Source organism: Colius striatus, chromosome 3 (genome assembly GCF_028858725.1).
Source record: "Colius striatus isolate bColStr4 chromosome 3, bColStr4.1.hap1, whole genome shotgun sequence".
Classification (NCBI taxonomy): Eukaryota; Metazoa; Chordata; class Aves; order Coliiformes; family Coliidae; genus Colius; species Colius striatus.
The window spans coordinates 87,217,642-87,241,954 of NC_084761.1; the positions used below are offsets into that span (position 1 = coordinate 87,217,642).

Below are 24,313 nucleotides of genomic sequence, written 5' to 3' on the forward strand. Positions count from 1 at the left end.
TATATTACCCCTATACTGTCTATATTGTTCTCTGCAAGTTATTGAGTACTGCATTGTGGAAAAAATAGAGGTGCCTAACTCCTTCAGATATGGTGAATCTGCAACTTTTTCTAAGGGCAAAAGAGAAAGGTTTATTTGCACGATTCTGATAAAACTTACCAGATGTCATTTTAGGACCAGACAGGGGCAAAGTCATGCCATTACTTACATGTTGGTGTGAAATGTGCCTGAGTTACAGGATAAAAATTGGAAGAAAATCATGCAGTTTACTCTCATTATGAGTAGGTTTTCACTTAAATAGTGTAAATGCTAGAAGAAAAAGTAAATTATAATTCACACAGCATGCGAAAACAATGGTCTCAGCAATCATGGGGATAGATTTTATAGGATTAGCACTTTCATGATGAGCATCAATGTTATTAGAATAAAAAAGAGTCATTGGGTATCCACAGAGTGGTTTCAATTCAGAAGAAGGTATTTTGTGCAGTATTGCACATATATCTCATGTAGGTCACTTTACATGATAAATGATAAAGAGATTCAAAGCAGGAAAGGGTAAAAAGTTTTATTTCTTCTGATACTGAGTTAGCCTTAGCTAAAAGGCAGGCAACAGACCTGATGAGATAACTGTGGTCTGCATGGCAGTTTGTATACTGATCAAACTAGGGAGGTGAATTTGGTGCTATAAACTACTTGTCAGCAAAATCTTGATGAAAGAAGTCTTAACAAATTAAAAAACCCATCTCAAAAAGGCTGTACACTTCTCACTAGCTAGAAGCAATGCAGGACAAGAACTCCCATATGATGATGAAAATGGTTGTGGATTTTTCTTTCATCTTGATGAGTCTTTTGCTATGCACTGATGAATCATTCTGAATGACCCCTTTTGGTTATTCTTTGTCTGGCACATAAAGTGTTTCATATATTTCATGATAAAAGATTTTCGTTTATAATAAAAAATAATTGAATGCACAGAAAATCTTCATTTATTTCACACACACCAGATTACTTTCAAGCTAAAGGAAATTTGCAGTATCTATTGTTTAAGGGAGAAGTGGGCAGTAACTAATCTTGTAAAATCATTGTAAGGTTATTTTTTAGTATTAACATTACTTTAAATACTGTGATTATAGACATTTGCTACTTTAACTTTTACATCTTTGTGTATTTCTCCACCAGCTACAGGTCCCAATAATTTAACAGTCATCCAAATACCACCAAAAATACATCTATCAATTGGAGACTACACTGAAATCACTTGTGTTTGGGAAAAATCAGTTGAGAGGTATAGAGTAAGCTGGTATCTCATTAATAAAGAGAACATCACAAAAGCCATGTCATCAAAACTTCTCTATGTACCCAACATGACCTGTGAAAGCAAGGATGTGTTGGTGATAAAATCTGCCAATGTAAATGACACTGGATTTTACTACTGTGAGATAATTATTGAAATACCTTTCTTTAAGAAAGTATGTGGAAATGGGACAACAGTGATTGTTGATGAGAAAGGTGAGTTAGAAGGAACGTGTGCATACTATTTAAATGATTCACTCCTGAAGTCACTTTTTTTTTTGCTATATTAGTGTTCTTCTACTGTGTCTTTGAATACTAAATAACTTTATTTGAAATATGTTATTGCAGAAACTCAGTCATTGAAAAAGAGAGATCTGGCAATATGGGTTATCATTCCTTTCCTAGCAGCAATGGGAAGCTTGTATCTTTGCTACAAAAAGAAACGGCACTTGAAACTTTCTGGTGAGTGACAATATTTCCATTAACACATACTTTCTAAGTTAAATGTTGGTTTTGAGGTGCCTGGGCAGGTGCTATACTTAAGATGCATCACTAAGAGGAATTTATGTGTGTAACTTTGGCTCAGCTGGTTCTGATCTGCTGTAAGTACCTTAAGCTGAGGAAAGGGATCAGTAGGTACAGGTTGTAGCTCAAGTGAGTGTTCTTGTAGTCATATGCTTTCACTATTTATCTTTCAACAGAGTCAGCACTTACACTGACCTGTCTAGGATATCAAAGGAAAATCAATTCTGATAATTTCTTAGCAGATGGAGAATGTGAGGAGCAAGAACTTCACTTTGCATAATGGTCTTACTGTAGGTAGGGGCAGCTGGAAGGCAGATATGAAAGACCTGATTTGGGGGAATCTGTTCCCAGCTATGCTTTTTAAGCTGTGATTTTTAAAACAAATTATTAATTTTTTTTTGTTGCAAAATCCTGAAACAAAGGATGGGAGAGGTCATGAGAGAAAAAAAACAGTAAATGGTAAGGGTACAGGACAAGTGTAAATGTAGGGCATGTCGGGACAGTGGATACCGATCAGTGACTTATAACCTTAGGCAGCCTCTTCAGTAACTGTAGCATGAGTTGCAATGTGACACTTAGTTGGCTTGTGAGCTGTCAGGGATATAGGTGAAATGTCTATGACTCCACATGCAATTCAATTTGCAGATTAAAAAAGCAGGGAGAGGGAATTTAGGCAGGTGAAAGCTCCTATTTTAGTCACTAGAGTTGACACAGGCATGGATCTTGAGGCCTCTATAGGAACTGATCTGTTGTAGCTGTCTACTTAAGAGTGAGCTGATCAGTTCTCTTGGTCAGATTCCATAGCATAAACGCTTTTGACCAGATCTCCATCATCTAAGGGGGTGTCCAGAAACCTGAAAGGCCTCTGTTTCTGTCTACAAGCTGAATATTGTTCTAGTGTCTCTCACCAAGACCAGACATACAAGAGCTCTGCACTCTTCATTTCAGAGCTTTGTAGAGTTCTGACAGAGTACCAGTGGTCTGGAAATGGACAGTAAGCAAGCAATGACTGTCACTTGGTTTTTGCAAAGGTTCTGCACAGCTTCCTGTGCCAGCAGGAGGGCATCAGGAAGAGCAGATGCTCAGAGTTGCAGAACTTCATGGTAGAAATATACCCACCAATGAAGCAGCTGAGGAAAACTCATCATGTAATTCTGCTGAATGGGTAAGTGGTTTATAAAAAGACTCTGTCTATGAGAGGACTTTCAAAATGAGGCACTGGGGAGTGCACTGAACATGAAATGTGCAGCAAGCTGCCGTTTCTAGGACAGCATCTTGCTACACATGAAAAAGGTTTAAGGGGAAAAAAATCTTGCACGAGACAACACTTGGAAGTAAGAAAAAACATATTTCTGTAGTAGAAAAGTACTGGATTCTGTTGTTACATTTAATGACACTAACATTGCCTGGAGAAGAGGGTAGCAAGAAGTGGGGAATATCAGTATAGAGACTGAGGAAAAGAAGTGTAGAAGCAGCAAAAAATATCAGTAAAGTCCTTTACATATAACTGTATACCAATACTCAGGGCTTGGATCTTCCTCAGCTCATAGGGCCAGTACAGCCGGTAACAGTTGCTCACAGCAGGTAGCAGATTTCAAGCAAACTCCTTTTTTTTCCAGGCAGTTATGGGTCTTCTAATTACATTTAAAAATAAAATAGGGATGGGAAAGAAGCCCAAATTTAACTCTTTTATAGGCAAGAGCAACTCTCATTAAAATCAGCTGGACAGGCTTCAACAAGCCACAGAGAGGTGATATAAAATGCTAAAAACCATAGTCACAGCTGCAGTTACTGAGCTTATAGATTCTTGAATTCTCCTGTTAGAGAGCTTGGCTTCTGTCTTGATTTGGTCATATTGGTACTGAAATCATGGTGAAAGATACTATCAGGATGCAGGTAGTAAAGCAGTAATATCTATCTTTTAATGTGCAATTGTCATCATTGTAAAAAAAAGAAGAAAACATATAGCTGAGAACATTCACTCCCTTAGTGTATTCCCCTTCATTCTCCTTCCCACTGAAGCTAAGAGACCTGGCTTTACAAGAGACAGTGTTGTAGAAAAATTGTAAAATATAAGGCATGAGATGGTCTGGTCATGGTAATAAAGTATTCTAATTACTAGCTATAAACAGATAACTCTCCTACTTGTTAATATTTAATGAAGACATAAGAAAATGAGGTTGAGAATGAGAAAGCAAGCAACAGAGGTAGTGCAGAGTGAGGAGTTCATTGGTAGCCAACTGCCTAGGCTTTGTATGGACAAGACGACTCATTCAGAGGACCTGAGAATACAATTATAAAAAGTCTTTTGTTGTTGCTTTATAATTTAGCAGCTGTTGGCTACAGTGACGTGTCATGAAATAGGTTCAGTGTTGTCTTTCATGGAACAGTCCTTTTTGCTTTTTTAATGAAAGCAGAAAGAATGATTTCATAGTGGTATCATTGTAAGTGTTAAAGCATAACTGGATCTTATAAATCATTCAAGAGATCAAGTAAATTAATAAAGGCAGTACATATGATGAGCATGGACACTATATTTCAAATACATGAAGGTAGAGTAGTGATGTGCAAATATTATGATATTTCTGGAGCTGGACATATTGCCTTTTAATTTTGTTCCAGAACATGATTGTGGTTTAATTATTTTAATGGGTTTTTTTTCTGTTTTGTGAAAAAGTAAGACTAAAAAGTTTGTTAGGTTATTTCATGTTGCTTACACTTCTGGTTTTTCTAAGCTTGGAAATTTGCTGCAGATTCTGGGTAGTTTTTAGGCACCGTTTCTAGAACAGCAAACGTGAAGTTTCTGTACGCCTCTGCAAGGCTATTTACAGTCTCCAATTGATGTCATGTGTTTTTCCAGTTCTTGGGGTTGCAAAGGCAATCCTATACCACAAAACTTGAATCAAGGCATGGATTTTATTCTGACTTGTATCATATGTCATAACAACACTGAGCAAATTAGGTCAGGTGACAACACATAGTTCCAAGTACCCTAGTTAGCTCAACCTGAGAGTGAGCATCCCTATGGCAAAACTGGCCACCATTGTAGTTGTGCTTTTACTGTACAGCACTTTATCTCTCTGGGTATTCATCCCATATGCCCTGATTTAAGATGCTTAGGAAGTTTTTCCCAGACAGTTCTGCCAGCTGCAGGGGAATTCAGCCCTTGAGGGAATTCTTGCAGCAGTTGATGAATTTTCTCATTGCTAAATTCTGCAGCTTCCAGCCCAAATCTAAGCACTGCTGTAGTATTGATGCAAACATCCACCTCATGGAGCTGCACAAAATCATGCCCCTGAGGGGCTCTGCTTGTGCAAAAATGCATAGAAGCATCATCCAGGTTAGCTGGCTGTACCATGCCTCCTGTTTGACATCCAGGCAGCAGGTATCTCTCTCTGTTCCGAACATCATTCATCAAAACAAAACCAGTAAACCTCCATAGTAAAGTACAAGTGAGAAGACAAAAAGCCACCATTTCATGACTTCCATATTTTTCTTGTTTTATGCCATATCAACTTAGTAACTCGATTTCATATGTCTGTGAGCAAGGTCTTTGTGTACACTTCAGGGAGCTATTTAATTCTCAGATTTTGGTAAATGACTTGCATGAAGATCTCAAATCCTACCTGTGCTTCAGAAATGAAAACAGGACAATTTTTTACGCAGGCCAGAATAAGATCTGAATGTTGCAGCAGTTTGCTAGTTTGCTGCATCCAAGCAGCATCCATCCAGAAGGAACCATGTGATAAGGCTTTTTGGAAATATTGGATTTAAACAATTAGGGTGATAAGAAAAGCTTTGAGATTTCAGATTTCACAGAACCTGGTTGACACTGGAAGTTGACATCTTTGGTATTTCAAATAAGTAGTTTGTGGCTGCTACCTAATTAACTAGGAGAATTACATGTAGACATAGGAAAACTTTGCCTTTCAGTGTTAGTACTGGGAAACTCTTTCTCTTTGAAATTATAGCTCAACAGCCTGTGTCCCTCTGCTAGACGCTAGGTCTGTGCTAGATGCTGTGTCTCGGGTAAAACTTCATTTTAAATAGACTTTATGGGTAAAAGTTATTTTGACTGGACTTTTCTTTGCTTTTTAAGGCTGTGTCTACACTTTATGAATCACTCGATTCTTTTCTGCAATGAATCAAGAGGAAGAGATGACAAATCCACTGCGACTATTGTATCCAGTGCAGCAGATGAGCAAATCCCAGAAACTAGGACAGCTAAAAAGCCTAGAATGAGGCAAGGATGTCTACTTTGACATTCAGAACTAAAATGATAAAGTCATAAAAAATATATGGCTAAATAACTATGAAACTTAAAAAACATATGATAATTTGCTGCTAAAGGATGGATTACGTGAGCTTCCTGTCAGAAGCATGTCAGCGGGACAACACACCAGAAAAAAGGCTGGTAACAAGCAATCTGTGAATGTTTCCTTGTTAACAAAACACTGAGGAGTCTGAATTGGGAGGGTAAGTTATTTTAGAAGGCTTTCTTCAACTCATCTCACTGTCCAGAAATAATAAAGGATGTATTATCATACTTTGGAAAATCTTCTGGACTGAACAGCATTCTCCAACACAAACATTACTTAAGGCAGCTCATGTACAAATAGCAGGAGGTAAAGGAAAAAAAATATGTGGTGCTATTCATTTAACTAAACAGACAGTTGTGGTGGTTTAGCCCTGGCTGGATGCCAGATGCCCACCAAGTGCTAAGATGCCCATCTCCTAAACTGAACAGGAGAGAGACAGAGAGAGAGGTGTGTGTTAAGGACAAAAAGATCACTCAGCAATTAGCTTCATGGCCAAAGCAGACTCAACTTGGGGAGAAAAAGGTTTGATTTATTAATGAACCGTTAGAACAAGGAGATGAGAAATAAAAACAAATCTTAAAACACCTCCCCCCACCCCTCCCTCCTCCCAGGACTCTCCTTACTTCCCCCTCAGCAGCACAGGGGATGGGGGTTATGGTCAGTTCATTACAGATGGACTTTGCTGCTGCTTCTTCTCAGAGGGAGGCCTCCTCACACTTACCACTGCTACACTGTGGGGTCCCTCCCACAGGAGACAGTCCTCCATAAACTTCTCCAACATGGGTTCTCCCCATGGGCTACAGTTCCTCATGAACTGCTCTGGCATGGGGCGGCTCCTCACACCCTGCCCCAGCATGGGTCATCCACTGGGAGAACAGTCCTTCAGGTACCAACTGCTCCAGCCTGAGTCCCTTACAGGATCACAAGTCCTGACAGCAAACCTGCTCTGGTGTGGGCTCCTCTCTCCCCATGGGCTCCCAGGAACTTGCTCCAGGGTAAGCTTCTCACAGAGTCACAGCCTCCTTAAGGCTCCGGCATGGGGTCCTCCATAGGCTGCAGGTAGATCTCTGGTCCACAGTAGCCTCTATGGACTGAAGGGGCACAGCTGCCTTCCATGGGCTGCACAACAGGTCAGAGGGGAGTCTTTTTTCCAGGGCCAAAGCACCCTCCTCCACTTCCTTCTCCACTGACCTTGGTGTCTGAGGAGATGTTTTCACATTCTCATTTGCTGTTGCTGCTGCAGTTTAGCACCTGCACAGCAACTTCTCCTTCTCAAATACGTTATTGACAGAGGCTTTACCTCAGTCACTAATTGGCCAGGCCTGGGTCAGCAGCGGTCCCATCTTAGAACTGACTGGCATTAGCCCTGTCAGCTACAGGGTAAGCTTCTGGCAGCTTTTTGCTTAAAGAAGACAACCTTCCTCATTACCAAAAACCTGACCCAGACAAAAGCACTACAACAGTGCTATGCACAGAATGGAGTATGAAACTGTCATCAGTGCTGACCATGTCATAGGCAGAGTGGTCTGCCAGAAAGGATCAAATTCCTTTGGAAAGGGGCTGTTGGTGTTAATGCATTCACACACTAGGAAAAGTCTTCTAGAGAAGGTTGTCTCTTATACACAATGAAATCTTAGATTTAAAGGAAGCTATACATGTTATCATTCTGTATAATTACTGTTTTACTGATGGAGGAGGAGTGCTTGGGGGAGATGGGAGTGTTAACGCTTGTTCCACTTTTTCCAGCTGTAAAACTTTAAAAAAAATCAATGAAGAAAAGTCACAAGTGAAAACATAAGTAAAACCTGACTTCTGAGGTCTGAACAGGAGTGAAGAGTGCTGGCAGCAAAGCTAATGCCAGTTGTCCAAGGACTGATGAATACCAAGAGCAGATATCTGAAATGTAAATGTATTTATGTACCAGATTTATTTGGTCTTCTGTTGAAGTTTTTTGAGAGCTTGGCTCAAAGTTAGATCATCTTACCAGCAAAGTGGGGAGAAGGGACTTGTCTGCTCAGGAGGTTTATTACAGCGTGTGCCTGAGCAGTGCTGTAGATGTAGACTGGCTTTCCCAGAGCCCTTAAAAAGAGTTTGCGTAGTCTAAATGTGTGACTGCCTTGTTTCTCAGTATCTTTGAGGCCACACAGCATGGCTCATGCGCTGACTCTGTCTGCGCTATGGTCACTATGGTTCACAAAGCTCCATCTCAAATTCCCGCAGCTCAGTCATGGTTCACTGTTTGGTGTGGTACTTTTTCCTGGGCTATTATGTAACCTGCCCTGAATGCCCTTCTGCAGTGAATATAGTGCTGTCTCAAATACACTGTAGTCACTGCACTGTGAACATACACTGTACAAGAGAAACTGTTTGTTATAGTACATCTTGTGATATTTATGTATAAATTGGAAAAAGCAAGAGGACTTTCTCTTTTCCCTTTTGAAGTTCAGTCACTAAAATCTTCTTGTTTTTTGTCTTGAAACTCATAATTACAGATTTGTTTCCTTTACTGCACAGTGAAATACTGTCACATGCCAGATTCCTTTGAGGATCACAAACAAGACTCTGGATTTGTATCCGTTCTGTAACTCTGCATGAGAAAGTCATAGTCAGTAAAAAGTGTGATGACCTGGTCCCTGATCAACGAGGCTCTAAGTTATGCACCAGTACTGCAAGTGTGTAAATTTGTGTCTTTCCAGATTTTACTGGTTATTTCTCAATTTAAGCACAACTAGGAGATACAGACTAGTCAGGGAATTGTTAAAGCAAAACTACTAAATGAAGAGACTGCCACCAAGCTACAGTTTAACAGTCTTCAAATCATATTTTCTTTGTAACCTTATTAATAAATCTTGGATTGAGTGTGGTTCCTACCAGCAAAGAATTCCGCCATCTAAACAACCGCTCATATTTTGGGTGTTAACACTGTCATTTCCAACATCCGGCACTTGAACACTACACCCAATTTATCATGACCTATTTTCATCTATGGCTGACCCTGCCTAAAACCAGCAGAGTATTTTCAGAGCTCCTTCTGCTGTCCTACTCAGTAAACACGAGCTTGACACCTGTGCATCATGTATATCATCTCTGCTTCTGTACCAGTTGGGAAGCAACAAACCCTGATAAGGTTTTTCCAAGGCAGGCAGACTTTTTCTTCTTCATGGTTATTTCAATAGCTTTAAACCAAAGAAGAGCTCTGTAATTAACCTCAGCATACATTCTACTGTCCAGTGTGATCTCAATTTTTACTGTCCATTTAACTCTTCGGGATACAATGAAGCCTGTTTGCCTAGTAACAGAATTTGAAGAGTCCTGGACTTTTCCTTCTAGAGAGTTTTGCTGGTTATTGAACAGGATGCTGCAAAGCAATGGTACCATTCTGCTTTTACTTGAGGTTCAATGTCCTCTGTCAAGCACAGGCTGAAACATTCTCATTTAAGAGAGAGACTGGCACAATGTATTCTAAAACCTTGCATGTGTTCTACTGGGCTTTTAATGTCTCGTGAATATATTTGTCTTAGTCCTACAAATGAGACTCCCTCTCTGTGTATATCACCCTCATGATTCTGGTTTGGAGGGCTAGTGTAGTCAACTTGAGACTACGGCCCTGAGCTTTCTCCCTGCTCCATTGCACAATGATCCAAAAAGTTGCAGCTTAATCTACCCAGTGTTTAAACAGCTAATCTTAGCAACTGGGTATGGAGTATTTCAGTCTGACTTGAGCCATGCTTTTTGTCCAAGCCCTGAGTTGGGATTCTTGCCTCTCATAATATCTATGGGAAAGAAGTATACAACAGGTATTCCTGGCCCCATTACTCTGAAGATCCTCAATGACAAGCAGGATGGTGAGGCACCCCAACTAACATATTGGGAAAGTAATCATGCTTGTGTGTGATGCTCTAATGTCCTGTACCTGCTACTGGTGCTCTCGGAACAGCTGTGACGTTTACTTGGTTCACTAAAATTTGTTTGAAGTCCGATTTTATCTCATGTGGTTTCCCTGTACTGCTGGTGTCAAAAACCACTGCAAAACTGCCACTATTCTCAAAAACTCAACAACTACAGCCTGGGCTTAAATTTACATAAGGATGTCTTCATTCAACTAGTTAAGAACAGCCTCAGTTTAAAAACACTCCTGCATTAGACAGGTGCAACTCTGGAGGCAGGCTAAATCTATAAAGTCTGGTCTATGAAAACAGGAAGGATTTGGTTTGAACAATTCTTGCCTAGTTCCTAGCATTGCTTGGAAAATAAAAGTTGAAGTCAATACTTTGTCAGAGCTGAAATGTTTTTACTCACTTCTCTATTAAAGACTGCACTCTTCAAACAGATCCCAAATCTAAGGAAAACTACTAGGCAAGGTAAAGAGCATCATAGGGTCCACAGGATCCATTTTCTACTAACCTGGAGACATTGCTATGTTGGCTTTACTCTGCTTTGATGAACTGAGCTTAGAAACTCAAGTGTAATTTTGTATGCTGCATCTATTTTACCATCAGACTCCAAATCAGTAAATATTGACACATCCTCTATGAATAATAGCATAAATAAACCAGAGAGTAAATCTATAAGATGATCAGAATTTGTTTTTTCCGTCATGCTTGTCTTGGGTAGTTATGATGAGGGCAGCTGTAAAGGTGTTTTTTCACAATATTTCTTTTAATAACTGATCATGGCTCAGTATTTTGTAAACAGGAAACTGCAAATACAACTAAGAAGTGAATATACAGATCTAAAAGCAATAACCAATTTCTCTGACCAAGGGAAAGGACAGGAGATAATGTATAAATGCTGCCGATTTTCTACATAATATGAAATACTGAGGCAGGAGGAAAGATTTTGATCAGCTACTACATTTCAGTAACAAGACTTTGGCTAGATTGCTGTATTCTGGTTCTGGTGGATTTTGTTGGCCAATAGGATGTGATAACAATTAATTCCTTGTCCTTTCTCTAGAGCAGAGCCAGTTGACAGGACTCAGCAATATCTTTCACAGCCAGAGCTGCTCTTATCAAAGTTAATCCAGAACTTTGTCTCCACAGATGTAGAGGAGTATCAAAAGGATAAAGCAGAGAAGGAGTAAGTATTTAGCATTATTAGAGGACTGAAGACAGACAGAGCTTAGAGATATAACTAAACAACATAAGGATTCAAAGTAGTAAAAAGGAACTGGATCTGTACCATACATCTGCTCTGCAATGCTCTTCTGTTACCTGCAGAAGTGCTTGTTTTATCTCAAAGCTGAATGATCAGCTCCACGAGACAGGAATGCTGCATCTCTACATTGCCTGGCATTAAAAGATTACGGAATACAGCTGGGGCTGAAACTGCTGTAAAAGTAAACAATGAAAACAAATACTAGATATTGCTCCCTTTTTTACTTCATAGTTTTTAATTCTGCAAAGAGGAAAAATGGGATAAGGTTCTCTAGTAAGGACAGCAGAAAAATGTCAGGTATTAAGATGATAGACTCTCCAAAAATAGCAGTGGGTTGATTTGGTTTGATCAGATAGAATAACTCTCCTTTCTCAGTTTAGCACCTTTAGAATATTAAATATCATTTGTCCTTTTAAGTTTCTTTTTAAATACAGACCAAGCTTAACCTACAGACTCTTATGTCTCATCTAAACAGGGACTGCTACTGAGAAAAAAGGAAATGGAAAGAGTAGCTACCATTTCATTCAAGTTCTGTGGGGGGAAAAAAATTAACCAACTGCCTTTGAGTAGAAAAAATAACTGGTAACTGTTTTCTCATCTCACCTCATATGGAGTGTGGGAGCAAAGTTATGTGAGCAGTGGGCCTGGGCGCTAAGGCTGAGGGCCTCAGACAGGCACAGTTCTGCCACCCCAGAAGCAAGAACTGTCACACAGGTGGCTAATCTGTTAAATGTACCCAGTAGGTAGTCCATCTAGAGAGATTTAAACACATTTAAAAGATAAATTTTGGCCAAAGTAATGCAGCTCCTATATTTCTGTCCATTACCACGTTTCCTCAGCCCACTAAAGCATCCTCTAGCTTTAGTAAGAGCTGGTTCATGGTTGGCATCCCCCTTCCAGCTCAAGCACTCTCTCAGTTCTGTACAGGTTCATTTGTTATTTCCCTGTTTGTTGTTGGTCTTTTTCCAATAAGTGAAACTCAAAGTTAAATTGTCTGTTACAAAAACATGCCCTTGTTCCCATTTCCCACTCCACCTTTCAGTATTTCTGGGCCTGGCGTGCTCATTTGCTGCCCTGTTAACAATGACAGAACAATGGCAGTGTTTGCCTACTGAAAAAGACCTATGTCGTCTTATCAGTTGTGCTACACCCTGAGATTACTTTCTGGAAACCAACAGCAGCCAGCTCTATGAACTTTGTCTGCCTTCCACTCCATCAAACTGAGGAAAGGCTGTGGGAACTGGGGCTGTTTAGTCTAGAAAAGACCGGACTGAGGGGAAATCTCATTAATATTTACAAATGTCTAAGTGCTGGGTGTCAGGAGGTTGAGGCATCCCTTTTTTCTATAGTTGAGGCATCCCTTTTTTCTATAGTAGCTAGCAACAGGACAAGGGGTAATGAGATGAAGCTGGAACACAAAAAGTTCCACTTAAACATAAGAAAAAACTATTTTATGGTGAGAGTGACAGAGCAGTGGCACAGGCTGCCCAGAGGGGTTGTGGAGTCTCCTTCCTTGGTGGCCTTCAAGACCCGCCTGGACATGTTCCTATGCAACCTGATCTAGGTGAACCTGCTTCTGCAGGGGTGTCGAACTAGATGATCTCTAAAGGTCCCTTCCAACCCTACCATTCTGTGATTCTATGATCTCTAAAGGTCCCTACCATTCTATGAAGCTGCCTTATAAGTCTTCCTGGCAGTGTATACTGATATCACCTCACTCACACACAGCTCTGTGGTAGCAGGTCAGCCCTTCTTGTTTCATCAATATATGCATAAATTAATATTTCAAAATGGAAAAAAAAATATGGTGAATGCAGGAGATTTTTTTTCTTGATATGTTTCTGGCACAGACACTCAACAGGAGACCACTTTCTCTTTGAGATTCCTCTTGCTTTTGTACAATAAAGGAAAAATATTATCACTTAGTTCATGAGTTTTGGGGGGTTGGACAGAATGATCTCTAAAGGTCCCTTCCAACCCCTACCATTCTATGGCTCTATGGGAGCTTAACATGGCCAAAACATTCTTTGCATAAGAAAGTCTTTTGAAAGCTGACTTGGAATGGACTGAGTCATGTTTGTGTGTGCTTTTATCTCTTTCAAAACAAATAGAAACTTCCTTTAAAAGGTTCACTTAGTCTGCTTTAAAGTTTACACACCAACCATACTCTCTCACAACTCATTGATTTTTTTTCCTTTTTTCTTCCTTTTCCCTTTTCTTTTTGTCTTTATCTTCTTCATCTTCATTTGGTGTTCTTTCTGACCATGACACAGAACAACGTTCTATGATAGTGGCCACACCTCAGCCTGATGGCCCTACACCTGAGCAGGATTTTATAAGCATTACGGTAGAGCAAATAACAACTGGACTGCCTGTGTGAGACCACCTAAGGAATTGTGGTACCTAACAATCACAGCTGAAATACTTGAGTGGGCTATATTCAATTACCTTAGAGTGTGACTGTCATTACAATGAAAACCAGAAGTAGTCTGAGAGCCTTAATATCATTAGCTTTAAAACTAAAGTATAAAAATCTCTGTAAAGATTAGCATCTGGGAATTCATTTAATCAAGGACTGAAAACTAGAGACAAGTATTTACAATGTAAACATAAATTTATTGGCTGTGGACTATTCATTGATTTTGCAGTCCAATATATGGTATTCCTTAACATTTTTTTATTCTCTTCCTCTTCTTGCTTTTCTCTCCCTTTCCTTTTCTCTCCCTTTCCTTTTCTCTCCCTTTCCTTTCCTTTCCTTTCCTTTCCTTTCCTTTCCTTTCCTTTCCTTTCCTTTCCTTTCCTTTCCTTTCCTTTCCTTTCCTTTCCTTTCCTTTCCTTTCCTTTCCTTTCCTTTCCTTTCCTTTCCTTTCCTTTCCTTTCCTTTCCTTTCCTTTTTTTCTTCTTTTCTAATATATTCTCTTCTTCTTCCTCTTCCTTTTCTCCCTCCTCCCCTTCTTCTTCTTCTTCCTCTTTTCCCAAAATTTCTGATTTTTAAATTTTCCCCTTTTTCTCAGCCTAGTCTAGTGCACTAGTATTTTTGTTTGAGTAGAGTCAATATACAATGATGAAATTGTGTCCCATGACATGTTTTTGCCAAATCACAGTGTTATTACCCCAGCTCCCAACTCCAAAAGTCACATGGCCATTTAGTTGACCTTGATGTTCAGCATTTTACCTGTCTTTAAACTTCACTTAAGCAGTATGTGAGCTTACTAATTGCATTTGTTAAATACATTTTAAGGATATTTTGAGAAGTAAATGACAATAAAATCTTGACATTCTATAAATGTATATTATACAGAATCTACACAGTGTGAGCAAACATCATGCTGTGATTGTAAGACCTCCTATTCTGTCTGTGCCTCGTCAATGTCGGTTTAATCTTTCAACAGGTGTTTTGCAAAACATTGTAGTAATTGCATCATTTAATCACTATGTGTAACTAAATTTGACATGCATTTTGGAGATGAAATGACCTTTAAAAACCATTACCCAGACTTAGAGGAAGTTTTTGGAAGCAATGCAAGGAAAACCTTGCTCTTTAGTAAATACAGTCTGTTGATACTCTAAGTTCAACAAACAATCCAGGGCAGTGGAAAATTTGCATACACATGTAAGATAGAACTTAAGAAATACAGCAAATTCCTTATTTCAGGTTGTGTTTTCTTCCTCCTGTGCTTCATCTATTCAGATATGTAACAGATATGTGGAAACTGTGAAAAAGTCTTTCTCGTAGCTTCCTGCACTTTTTGGAATAAGCTTTCTGGGATTATAAACTCTAATACAAGTTTAACATTTCAACTATCTCATTTTAGCTGTTCAACTGGCTGGGACACAAATGGCTCCATAGAATTGATAAATAGATCTGTTCAGACTTTTACAAAACAAAGAACATAGGAAAAAATTTATTCAAGAGACAATCAACACAAGGTCACTCTAACGTCATGTAAGCTGGAATATCTGGCCAAATGCCATAAACCCTGACTACATCTGAATGGTTTTTGAAACTCATGCATATGGCAGTCCACATTTGTATCACATAATTTAAACTTTTGGCCCAAATTAGGAATAGCAACACCTAATTCTGTGTAAACCTTCAGTAAATACTCATTTAAGCTGTTGCTGATATCGTTCTTCGAAGAAAAAAACCTGAAATAAGCAAATAATGGATATGGTTTACATTAAAATAATAACATTTAAAGAAGCCATAGAAAATGGTTTATCCCACTGGGGAGCTGGACGAATGGGCTGGCATTAGAACACTGCTTGCTTGTGTGTGCCTCCTGTTTGTACTCAGGTTTTGCAAACAGTTATAATAGGCTGTGCCTTGTGCACAGAACTGCTGTTTTTAATGGAAAACAAATTCTAAGAAAACATTTGAGCGATAAAAAGAGTGTGAACTGAACAGTCTGAGCAGTGCTGAGGTATGTGCACATGCATAAATATAAATATGACGCATTACCCAAAAAAAACCACCCCAAACCAAACAAGGCAACCAGCCCCTGCTCCCATGGTGACCTCTCACTTTGTAGAAATTCAAGCCCTGTTGTTTATGTTGTGGTGTAGTGCTTTTGGAATTCGCTTCTCAAAAATTGTGTCTCATCTTTGCCTGCAAAGGAAAATGGGTCAAGATTGAGGACACCTTTTCTGCCAGGTTAAGTGGCAAAGGTGTGGACATGCTGACATATCCTGTTGATTGAAGCTGATTTTTTCCCCCTCTGCCTTTTTCGGGCACTTCTTCATTTGTATAGTTAACACTGATATTCATGATTCAGAGTCATGATCAGAGATGAAACAGACTTTTTATTTTGTTAGGTTTCCCTTTAGAGGGAGAAAGTGGGTTTTTTTCCTTAATGGCTGTGTTTCATATTCATGTTACACAAAAGGACAGAGAAAAGTTCCTGGCACTTGACACACCAACAACTTCCATTGTGTGTGTATGCAAACATCAGATGATGTTCATAGCTAACAAGGGCCAGGTGTTTGCTCTCTTCTTATTCCTTCTTCTGAAGGGACCCCACAGGTTTCAAAGTGCACTTTAATGTAAAAACTTCAAACTTCTTACCTAATTACTGCAAATCACTTGCAACTACATCGTGAGGTTGAAGCCATAGGGGCAAACCATTCTCATGAACTGTTTGAAGAAAGCACATAGCCTGAGATGTTGCTGTGATTTCCTGGAGAACGTAAGATGGACAATCACGGGGATTTTGTTTCAGAAAGATTGTAGCTTTCTATGTACTTGTGATGTGTTGTCTTCCTCTGAAATATAGATGTTTTAGGACACATTCCACTTTGCAAACCCGTAGTCAGGGTCATTCAGAGAATGCTGAACCCCGGGCTCCATCAGCACTGTTCATGAATGATGCCCTAGTTTTGGTAGTTACTCTCAAATAATTTACATAGAGTGTGTCCACTGTGCAGACTCTGGTGTAGATGTAACTTGTCTTAAATAAGATCCTCCAGGTCTAGCACAGCCAGCTGTACTTTGACAGAGGCCAAGTTACCTGCAACTGCTTGGCCAGAAATTTTAGCTTGTTCAAAACTTAGTGTAGCTGTAGCTGCTCAGCTTCTATCTTGTGAGCAAACACTGTCCACATACTGCTCAGCTCTCAGCACAGCCCTTCATACCACTCCGTTGTGTGTGGATGTGGGTCCAGCGTGTTTGGCATTTATTGATGGGAGATTATGGTTTTCATGTGAATACCAAAGTTTATCAGAAGCCACAGAGGACCACAGGACTTCAGAGTGACCTTTTGTTATCAGTACAATCCATTTTATTGCAAGGTTGGACGCTGCACAGGGTCAAAAACAACTTATCTCACTGCAGTCAAGCTGGAGTTTGAGACTAGCTGTTTGCTCATATATATGTGTATAATATATTCATGTGAGCAAGTTCTTTGTGGAGCAGCTCTGCATGACTCCTTTACTGGCCCTGGAGAGATGCTGGTTCATCAGACCTGTTTCAGATGTCTACTATAGCCCTAGTGCAAGCCCAGGGGGACTAAGCTGTCTGCTTTTAAGGCAGACCTCTACTTTTGATCCAGTGAATCCCACCTTCAGTGTGTGCTGGTGAGCCATCTGGTCTGCATCAAGCTCCTCTGCATGGCAGAGGGAGAGCACTCTGCATGTGCTCTTCGACCAGCACAGGCAGTGCTTAGCAGAGACCCTAACCGTAGTAGTGGTGAAGTGAGATGCTCCTCTTCCTCCTGAGCAGGCCAGCACACACTCTCCTGAAGCTGAGCTATCCACCCTCTGCTCAGATGGAGATATCTGAAGGAACAAATCTGATTCTTGATCAAACAGCCAGTATAAAAATCTGATTTTCATTTTATTAGTCACACTGTGTATCTTGAAGGAGGGGCAACTGGTCACACCAGCCACACCAGGGTGATAAAGCTTGAGCTTTGAATAGCCGTCAGCACAGAGGTATGTGCTCCAAGCAGTGCTCAGATCCGGATGTTTGCTAAGGGATAGCTGTCTCACTGCTGTGCCACCACTGATTGGATGGGACAGTTGCATAAAGAACCCCAGAATAAGCCCAGTCTCCATCCTCTGAGAGAGCCCCGAGGCTGTTCCTGTTCAGAAGAAAGCCAGACTCCAGCAGCAATGTCTCAGCTGGAAACTGCGATGGGAATGACCATTGCTGTCTTTGACAAGTATGCAAAGACAGATGGCAACAGGCAAACCCTCTCCAAAGCAGAGCTGAAGATCCTCCTGGAAAATGAGCTCCCGAACTTCCTCTCGGTAAGAGAACAGCGTGGCATCATCTGTGTAGCAGATGTGAGGAGTGCCTGCAGACACAGGTTTAGAACTTCATGGGGGAAATCATATCTGGAAATACACAATGATTTGGAAAAAAATTACAAATCACAGAATCATAGAATCATAGGGGCTGGAAGGGACCTTTAGAGATCATCTAGTCCAACTCCCCTTCAGAAGCAGGTTCACCTAAAATCTGCACATACTGTATAAAGCTGATTCTAATATCATAAAGATACCATGATTTCTGGGCTGCATCAAAAGCAGCATGGCTAGCAGGTCAAGGGAGGTGATTCTCCCCCACTACTCCACTCTGGGAAGCCCCACCTGCAGTGCTGCATCCAGCTTTGGGGCCCTCGGCACAAGAAAGACATGAAGCTGTTGGAGCAGGTCCAGAGGAGGACACAAAAATGATTAGAAGGATGGAGCACCTCTGCTATGGAGACAGACTGAGGGAGTTGGGACTTGTTCAGCCTGGAGAAGTGAAGGCTCCAGGAAGACCTTCTTGTGGCCTTCCAGTACCTAAAGAAAGCCGGAGAGGAATTTTTTATGAGCACGTGTAGCGGCAGGATAAGGGAAAATGGCTTTAAAGCCAGAAAGAAGTTCTTCCCTGTGAGACTGGTGAGGCACTGGCACAGGTTGTCCAGAGAGGCTGTGGCTGCCTCATCCTTGGAAGTACTCCAGGCCAGGCTGAATGGAGCTTTGAGCAACCTGGTCCAGTGGAAGGTGTCCCTGGCCATGGCAGAGGGATCGGAACTAGATGATCTTTAAAGTCCCTTTCAACCCAAGCCATTCTATGATTCTATGAATATTCAGGGGCATTCCCTATTGACTAAGTTCATCACCTGAGTTATTAGAACAATGAGTTTGATATAAATGGCATTTCAACTTCAGAATTCACCTACTTATTTAGTTTATCCCTGGATTTTTCAGCTTGTGTCATGTCAAGGCTGTGAAGGCAGTTGTGCTGTCAGTAGTTGAAGATCTTGATTGCAGATGGGGAGTCTCCCTAAATATTTATACACTTACTTTCTCTAAGCATTTATACCACATACCCCATATGTTTATCAAAATGATGCATAAAAGACAACAGATGAATTCAGAGAAAACTGATTGGTATTTGTTTTTAATGGTAAAAGAAAGACCTGGAGAAGTATTTCAGAACATAGATTTATATGTAATCAGTGGAAACATTTAAGTAGGTTTATATTCAAAATGCTTAATATACTATAGTAAAAGCTTTAGCTGCCTGAGAGACAAAATGCTTCTCATTTTTATTTGTTTCACTTCACTAAAATTCCAGAAAACATTTAAATATCTTGTTCTTTCCACACTGGAGTAATGTTTATCTATATATACAGTTATTATTCTTAACTGCAAAAGCCTAGATCCAAATATTCCAAGAGCGGCCACAGCTTTTTGCATCCAGAATAATTCCATTTTTAGCAGCTACTTCAGGGCACTGCAACCAGGGTGCTTGATATAATTTAGTATTGTTCCTTGCAAGCTATATGAAATCCATGCCTGCTGGATTTATGACTCACAAAAGATACACAGATGCAATATTCAGAATAAGAAACTGAATGGCCCTGTGAGGCTGAGGGGAAAGGTTCACATGCCTCTGAAAATACTTCTACAGATCACATCAGTGATCATGACCCAGCAGTGTCCTCGAAGCGCCCTGTTCCTGATCATAGAGCTGTATGCTACCTGCAGCACTTCCACGTACTGAACAAGAGGCCCAACAAGAAGACCACAGTTCAGGTGGAGCATAGAAATTCCCCAGAAACTTGACATTTGGTCTAAGTAAAACTGGGAAGTCGCTGTGCTAGACAGCTGCCGAACAGGAAGGTGCTCAAAAGCCATTCCTGACTACATCTACTGGTCAGACAACATCCTTTCCAGTTCCCCACAGCTGCCCTTACTGACTCTGCTTGTTTCCTGAAACTGCTGGAAAAACTGGACTTTTTCTCAGGGAGATAATTAGCTAATTGTCCTCGTGCTTTAGTCTCCATCTTCCTTGTCCATTTTACCTATTCTAGAAAACAAAACAAAACAAAACTGCAGAAAGTAACACTTTATTCCACTACTTAAATTCAAACCAACAATGTCCTGTCTTGAGACTGAAAACTACAAGAAAGAAACTGAGCACCTGTCTGACTTTGGGGAAAAAAAAGATTTTCCTTCCATTTTCTGAACATTTATATCTGTATTTTTTTATTTTCAAGAATGTTCTGAGAAACAAAGTCCTTTAAATACCTGTGTGTGTGCTTCTGATCTCAGAGTTAAACTGACACAGCTCACAACTATATGGAAAGGTCTTTAATCAGTCAGAGGCAGAAATAAATCCATACCACTGGGCTGAAGGGTTGGACTCAGTTATAAAGAGTTCCCAAAAAATAATTCTCACATACGCATTTCAGAAGCAATTCAGAGGCTACAACCACTTCACATGTGTCACTAAATAATTAAAACATTTTCATTTACAAAGTGCAAAGGAACAGACACATTCATCAGCCAAATTGAGGGAAGTGGTTTCTATTTTCAGTGATTTTGACACCAAGCTGGGAGGACTGGCTGATTCCCCAGAGGCTGTGCTGCCATTCAGAGGGATATCGACTGGCTTGAGAGTTGTGCAGAGAGGAACCTCATGAGGTTCAACAAGGACAAGAGCAGAGTCCTGCATCTGGGAAGGAGCAACCCCATGCACCAGTACAGGCTGGAGGTCAAACTGCTGGAGAGCAGTTCTGCAGAGAGAGACCTGGATGTTCTGGGAGCTTGGACTAGATGATCTCTAAAGGTGCCTTCCAACCCCTACTGTTCTATGATTCCACGATTGTAAAGGTGCAAATATTTAAAGTGAAACGTGAAATTACGGAATGAGAAGTTGAGATAATTTGACCATGCCTTCCAAGCCCTACCATTCTATGATGAAGAAGTGCTTTCAGATTTCAGTTAAGGTAGTAATGATTTTAAATTTGTGGAAAATTTCCAGAAGTTTCTGTCATTCCTTTTTAGTATAGCATCAGGTTTCTTTTTCTGTTTTGCTCCAAGGCAATCCACACGGTTGTTTCCTGTATTAGACAGGTCTCTACTGTCATCCACTGTTTACTTTTGAAACTGCAGTTTCTAAATCACTGGAGATAATCGATGCTAAGCCTCAAGTCAAAACATCCTCCTTTAAACTGCTTCAGGGAGAGGAAAAAAAAGGTCTTTCTCTAAAAAAATTAACTTCTTTTTTTTAAAAAAAATCTCTTTTTTACTCAGCTGGTGCCTCACTTAACACCAGCCTCGTGACAGTGGTGGAATCAGCCCATCAGAATTGTGACAGCTCAGAAAGAAAAAGATTTTTCTGGATTTTTTTCATTTTTTCTGGATTTTTTAACTCAAGCTGAGCACCACGTTTGCTCCAAGAGGTGTCTTCCAGGCACCAGCTCCCATCAGCAGCTTGTGCCAGGCACCAAAGCTGGAGAATGCAATGGAAGCACTTTTGAGTCTGTTTGTCTCTGCCTGGGTGGCAGCTTTTAATGAAGCTTAAATTTGACGTTTGTGCGGGGAAAGCGTCACTTTGGAGAATGGCAAATTGCCCGAGCTCCGGCCCAACCTCTCCAAGGGAGCAGGTGGAGAACACACAGCATTTAATTCAGCTGAGTAATGTCCTCAGTGCTTTGCACAGCTTTTACACAGCTTTAATCGTGATAGATGGTGTTTTAAAAGTAGAAAACATGCCTCTCCATGCCAGCGCTTGACTGCAGCTCACAGGTGGAATGAACCCAGGAGCAGGTGCTTTTGTTGGGGAGTGATGTGCTCCCTGCTGCTGTGCAGAGGGTGGGAAGAGGGCTGTGCTCATGCTGTGAGGCTGCTGAGACTCCTGCTTAGTCCCACTGTCACCCAGAGCCCCCAGGCTGGGCCTCAGGCCAGCAGTGGCACAAGCTCTCGTTGGAAGGATGTGCTCATCAGGCAGTGGGAAGAAGAGATGTGTAGCTCCCACTGAGATGGGAGGCAGAGGTATAGCAGCCTCATGCAGCCCCACAACTTGTGCTGGGTGCTGAGCAGTTTTATCAGCCAAACATTGTGAAAAGGAATTCATGGTTTTATTTATACTCAGAGAAATAGAGTGACCAAAAGAACCAGGGAAGTGATTGTCCCCCTGTATTCAGCACTGATGAGGCTGCGCTTTGAGTACTATATTCAGTTTTGGGCCCCTCACTACAAGGACACTGAGGTGCTGGAGTGTGTACAGAGATGGGCATTGAAGCTGGTGAAGGGTCTGGAGAACAAGTCTGGTGAGGAGCAGCTGAGGGAACTGAGGTGGTTCAGCCTGGAGAAGGAGAAGCTGAGGGGACACATCACTCTCTACAACTACCTGACAGCAGGCTGTAGGGAGGTGGGGATCAGTCTCTTCTCCCCAGTAATGAATGATAGGACAAGAGGAAATGGGCTCAAGTTGCACTAGGGCAGGTTTAGATTGGAGATTAGGAAGAACTAGGGTAGCCAAACACTGGCACAGGCTGCCCAGGGAGATGGTGGAGTCACCATCCCTGAAGATATTTAAGACACATAGATGAGGTGCTGAGAGGCATGGTTTAGTGATGGGCTTGGCAGCATCAGATTAGTGGTTGGACTCAACGATCTTGAAGGTCTTTTCCACTCAAAATGATTCTGTGATTCTATGAAACAATTCACAAAACCAGCAAAGAGATGAAAAAAAACCCCAAAACAAACAACACAAAACCAAAAAAAAAGTCTCCCTGGCAGCAAACATGACAACCTGATATTCTGCCCTCATCACACACCCTGGTGATTGTCTCCCAGGAAACTCAAACACAATCCCTCAAGGAAAGGTATAATGTGTCTGAACTGGTGTCAGCCTCTCACTTCCCAGGTCCACTCCACACCTTGGAGAAGGCCCAAAGCATCACCAGGCTGTCCTGTGGGGTGTGGGTAGGGCTGTTGCTGTGTTGGGGTTTGTGCCACTTCTCACCTCAACCTTCTTCTTCTCTTTTGCAGTCAGGGAAGGACAAGGATGCTATTGACAGAGTCTTCAAGAACCTGGATGAAAATGGTGATTCTCAAGTGGACTTCAAAGAATTTGTCATCTTTGTGGCAGCTCTGACTTGCTGCTGTCACAATTATTTTGAGCAGAAAGCAGCCAAATGATTGTCAAACTCCTCACAGAAGCTGTCTTTTCCTGTGCTCCATATGCTAGTGATATGGATCCTTTCACTTCTTCCATGTACCACTATGCAGTTTACAAGCTTGCTGAGCTGTAAAAATAAATCCTACTGTGCTTACTTCCCTGTCTTGTGTGCTAAATTCTGCTCCTCTGTGGAAGATCTCGGGTTTAACAGCTCCCACAAGCTCATATTGAGTAGTTTCTCTCTTTCGCTGCTTTTTTGAGTTCTATTCTTAGCCAAAAGGCTCAATATTCATCCCAATGCACAGGCTGCACGAGGATGAATGCTGCTGGAGCCATGCATCAGCCAGATGCTGGTTTTATATAGCAGCATCTCTGGGATGCAGCCTGCTGAGCTTCCACTGACAGAGGCTGCAGCCTCAGTCCACACGTGTCCTGCCACAGCTGCATGGTGCTGCTCTCACCAGGCTGCCTTGGAGCCTCTTCAGTACTCTCAGCTCTGGTTGTTGCAGAGCTGCCATGTAGGCTCCTTCTTGCTTTAAAAAAAAAAAAAAACCCAAACACAAGCTCAAACTAGTTTCTTCAGCGTGGAGGACAGTGTGCAGTCTTACGTGCTGGTGCACCATCTCACCCAGCTCATATGGATTTCCTCCCTACAACACAATAAGGTTTTTGTACCAATATGATGGTATTACTCTACTATTGGTGATGTAGTTAGGGTTGTACACTATAACCCTGTTATTCTGAAATTAAGTAAATGCCACCTCAAATAGAATGCCAGAAGGCTTTTGCCTGAAGGAAGACTAATGGCAGCAATTACTTCTTTACCTGAAAAATGTGTGTGCAGAGAAGCGGAAGAGTTTGCTTTGAGTGGAGCTGGTGACAGACATCAGCTGTGATTGCAGCTGGAGTGAGACTGAACCAATCTATATTTTGTAGCACTTTGTGGGTGAGCATCCCAGCACAAACTGCAAAAACATCCATTTTAGTTCCTTTCTCTTCAGAAAGGCCCCATTTGGTGCTATTCCTATCTTATGCCAAGAGCCAGATCATTCCCTGTCGCATGGCCTGGGCCCATGTGCTGTGCAGCACAAGGTACTGTGGTCCCCTGCACAGCTGC

General features: G+C 41.1%; 2 protein-coding genes across 6 annotated transcripts in view; both read left to right on the forward strand.

Annotated features, from left to right (window-relative positions):
* Positions 1-8,208, forward strand: part of MAN2B2 (mannosidase alpha class 2B member 2) — a 53,807-nt gene extending 45,599 nt beyond the window's left edge. For 2 of the 5 annotated variants that reach the window (XR_009818402.1, XR_009818405.1), the window contains exons 21-24: positions 1,180-1,509; positions 1,642-1,755; positions 2,850-2,983; positions 5,918-6,470. The gene's annotated coding sequence lies outside the window, so the exon portion shown is untranslated. Of the gene's footprint in view, positions 1-1,179; positions 1,510-1,641; positions 1,756-2,849; positions 2,984-5,917; positions 6,472-7,883 lie in introns of those variants that run through there. The other 3 variants (XR_009818403.1, XR_009818407.1, XR_009818404.1) reach the window with 3 other exon arrangements.
* Positions 8,209-17,903: 9,695 nt separating this feature from the next.
* S100P (S100 calcium binding protein P) lies at positions 17,904-23,216 on the forward strand. Its single transcript, XM_010200720.1, has 2 exons — positions 17,904-18,041; positions 23,067-23,216. Exons 1-2 carry the CDS (start codon positions 17,904-17,906, stop codon positions 23,214-23,216), a joined length of 288 nt encoding a protein of 95 aa, XP_010199022.1.
* Positions 23,217-24,313: the final 1,097 nt, after the last annotated feature.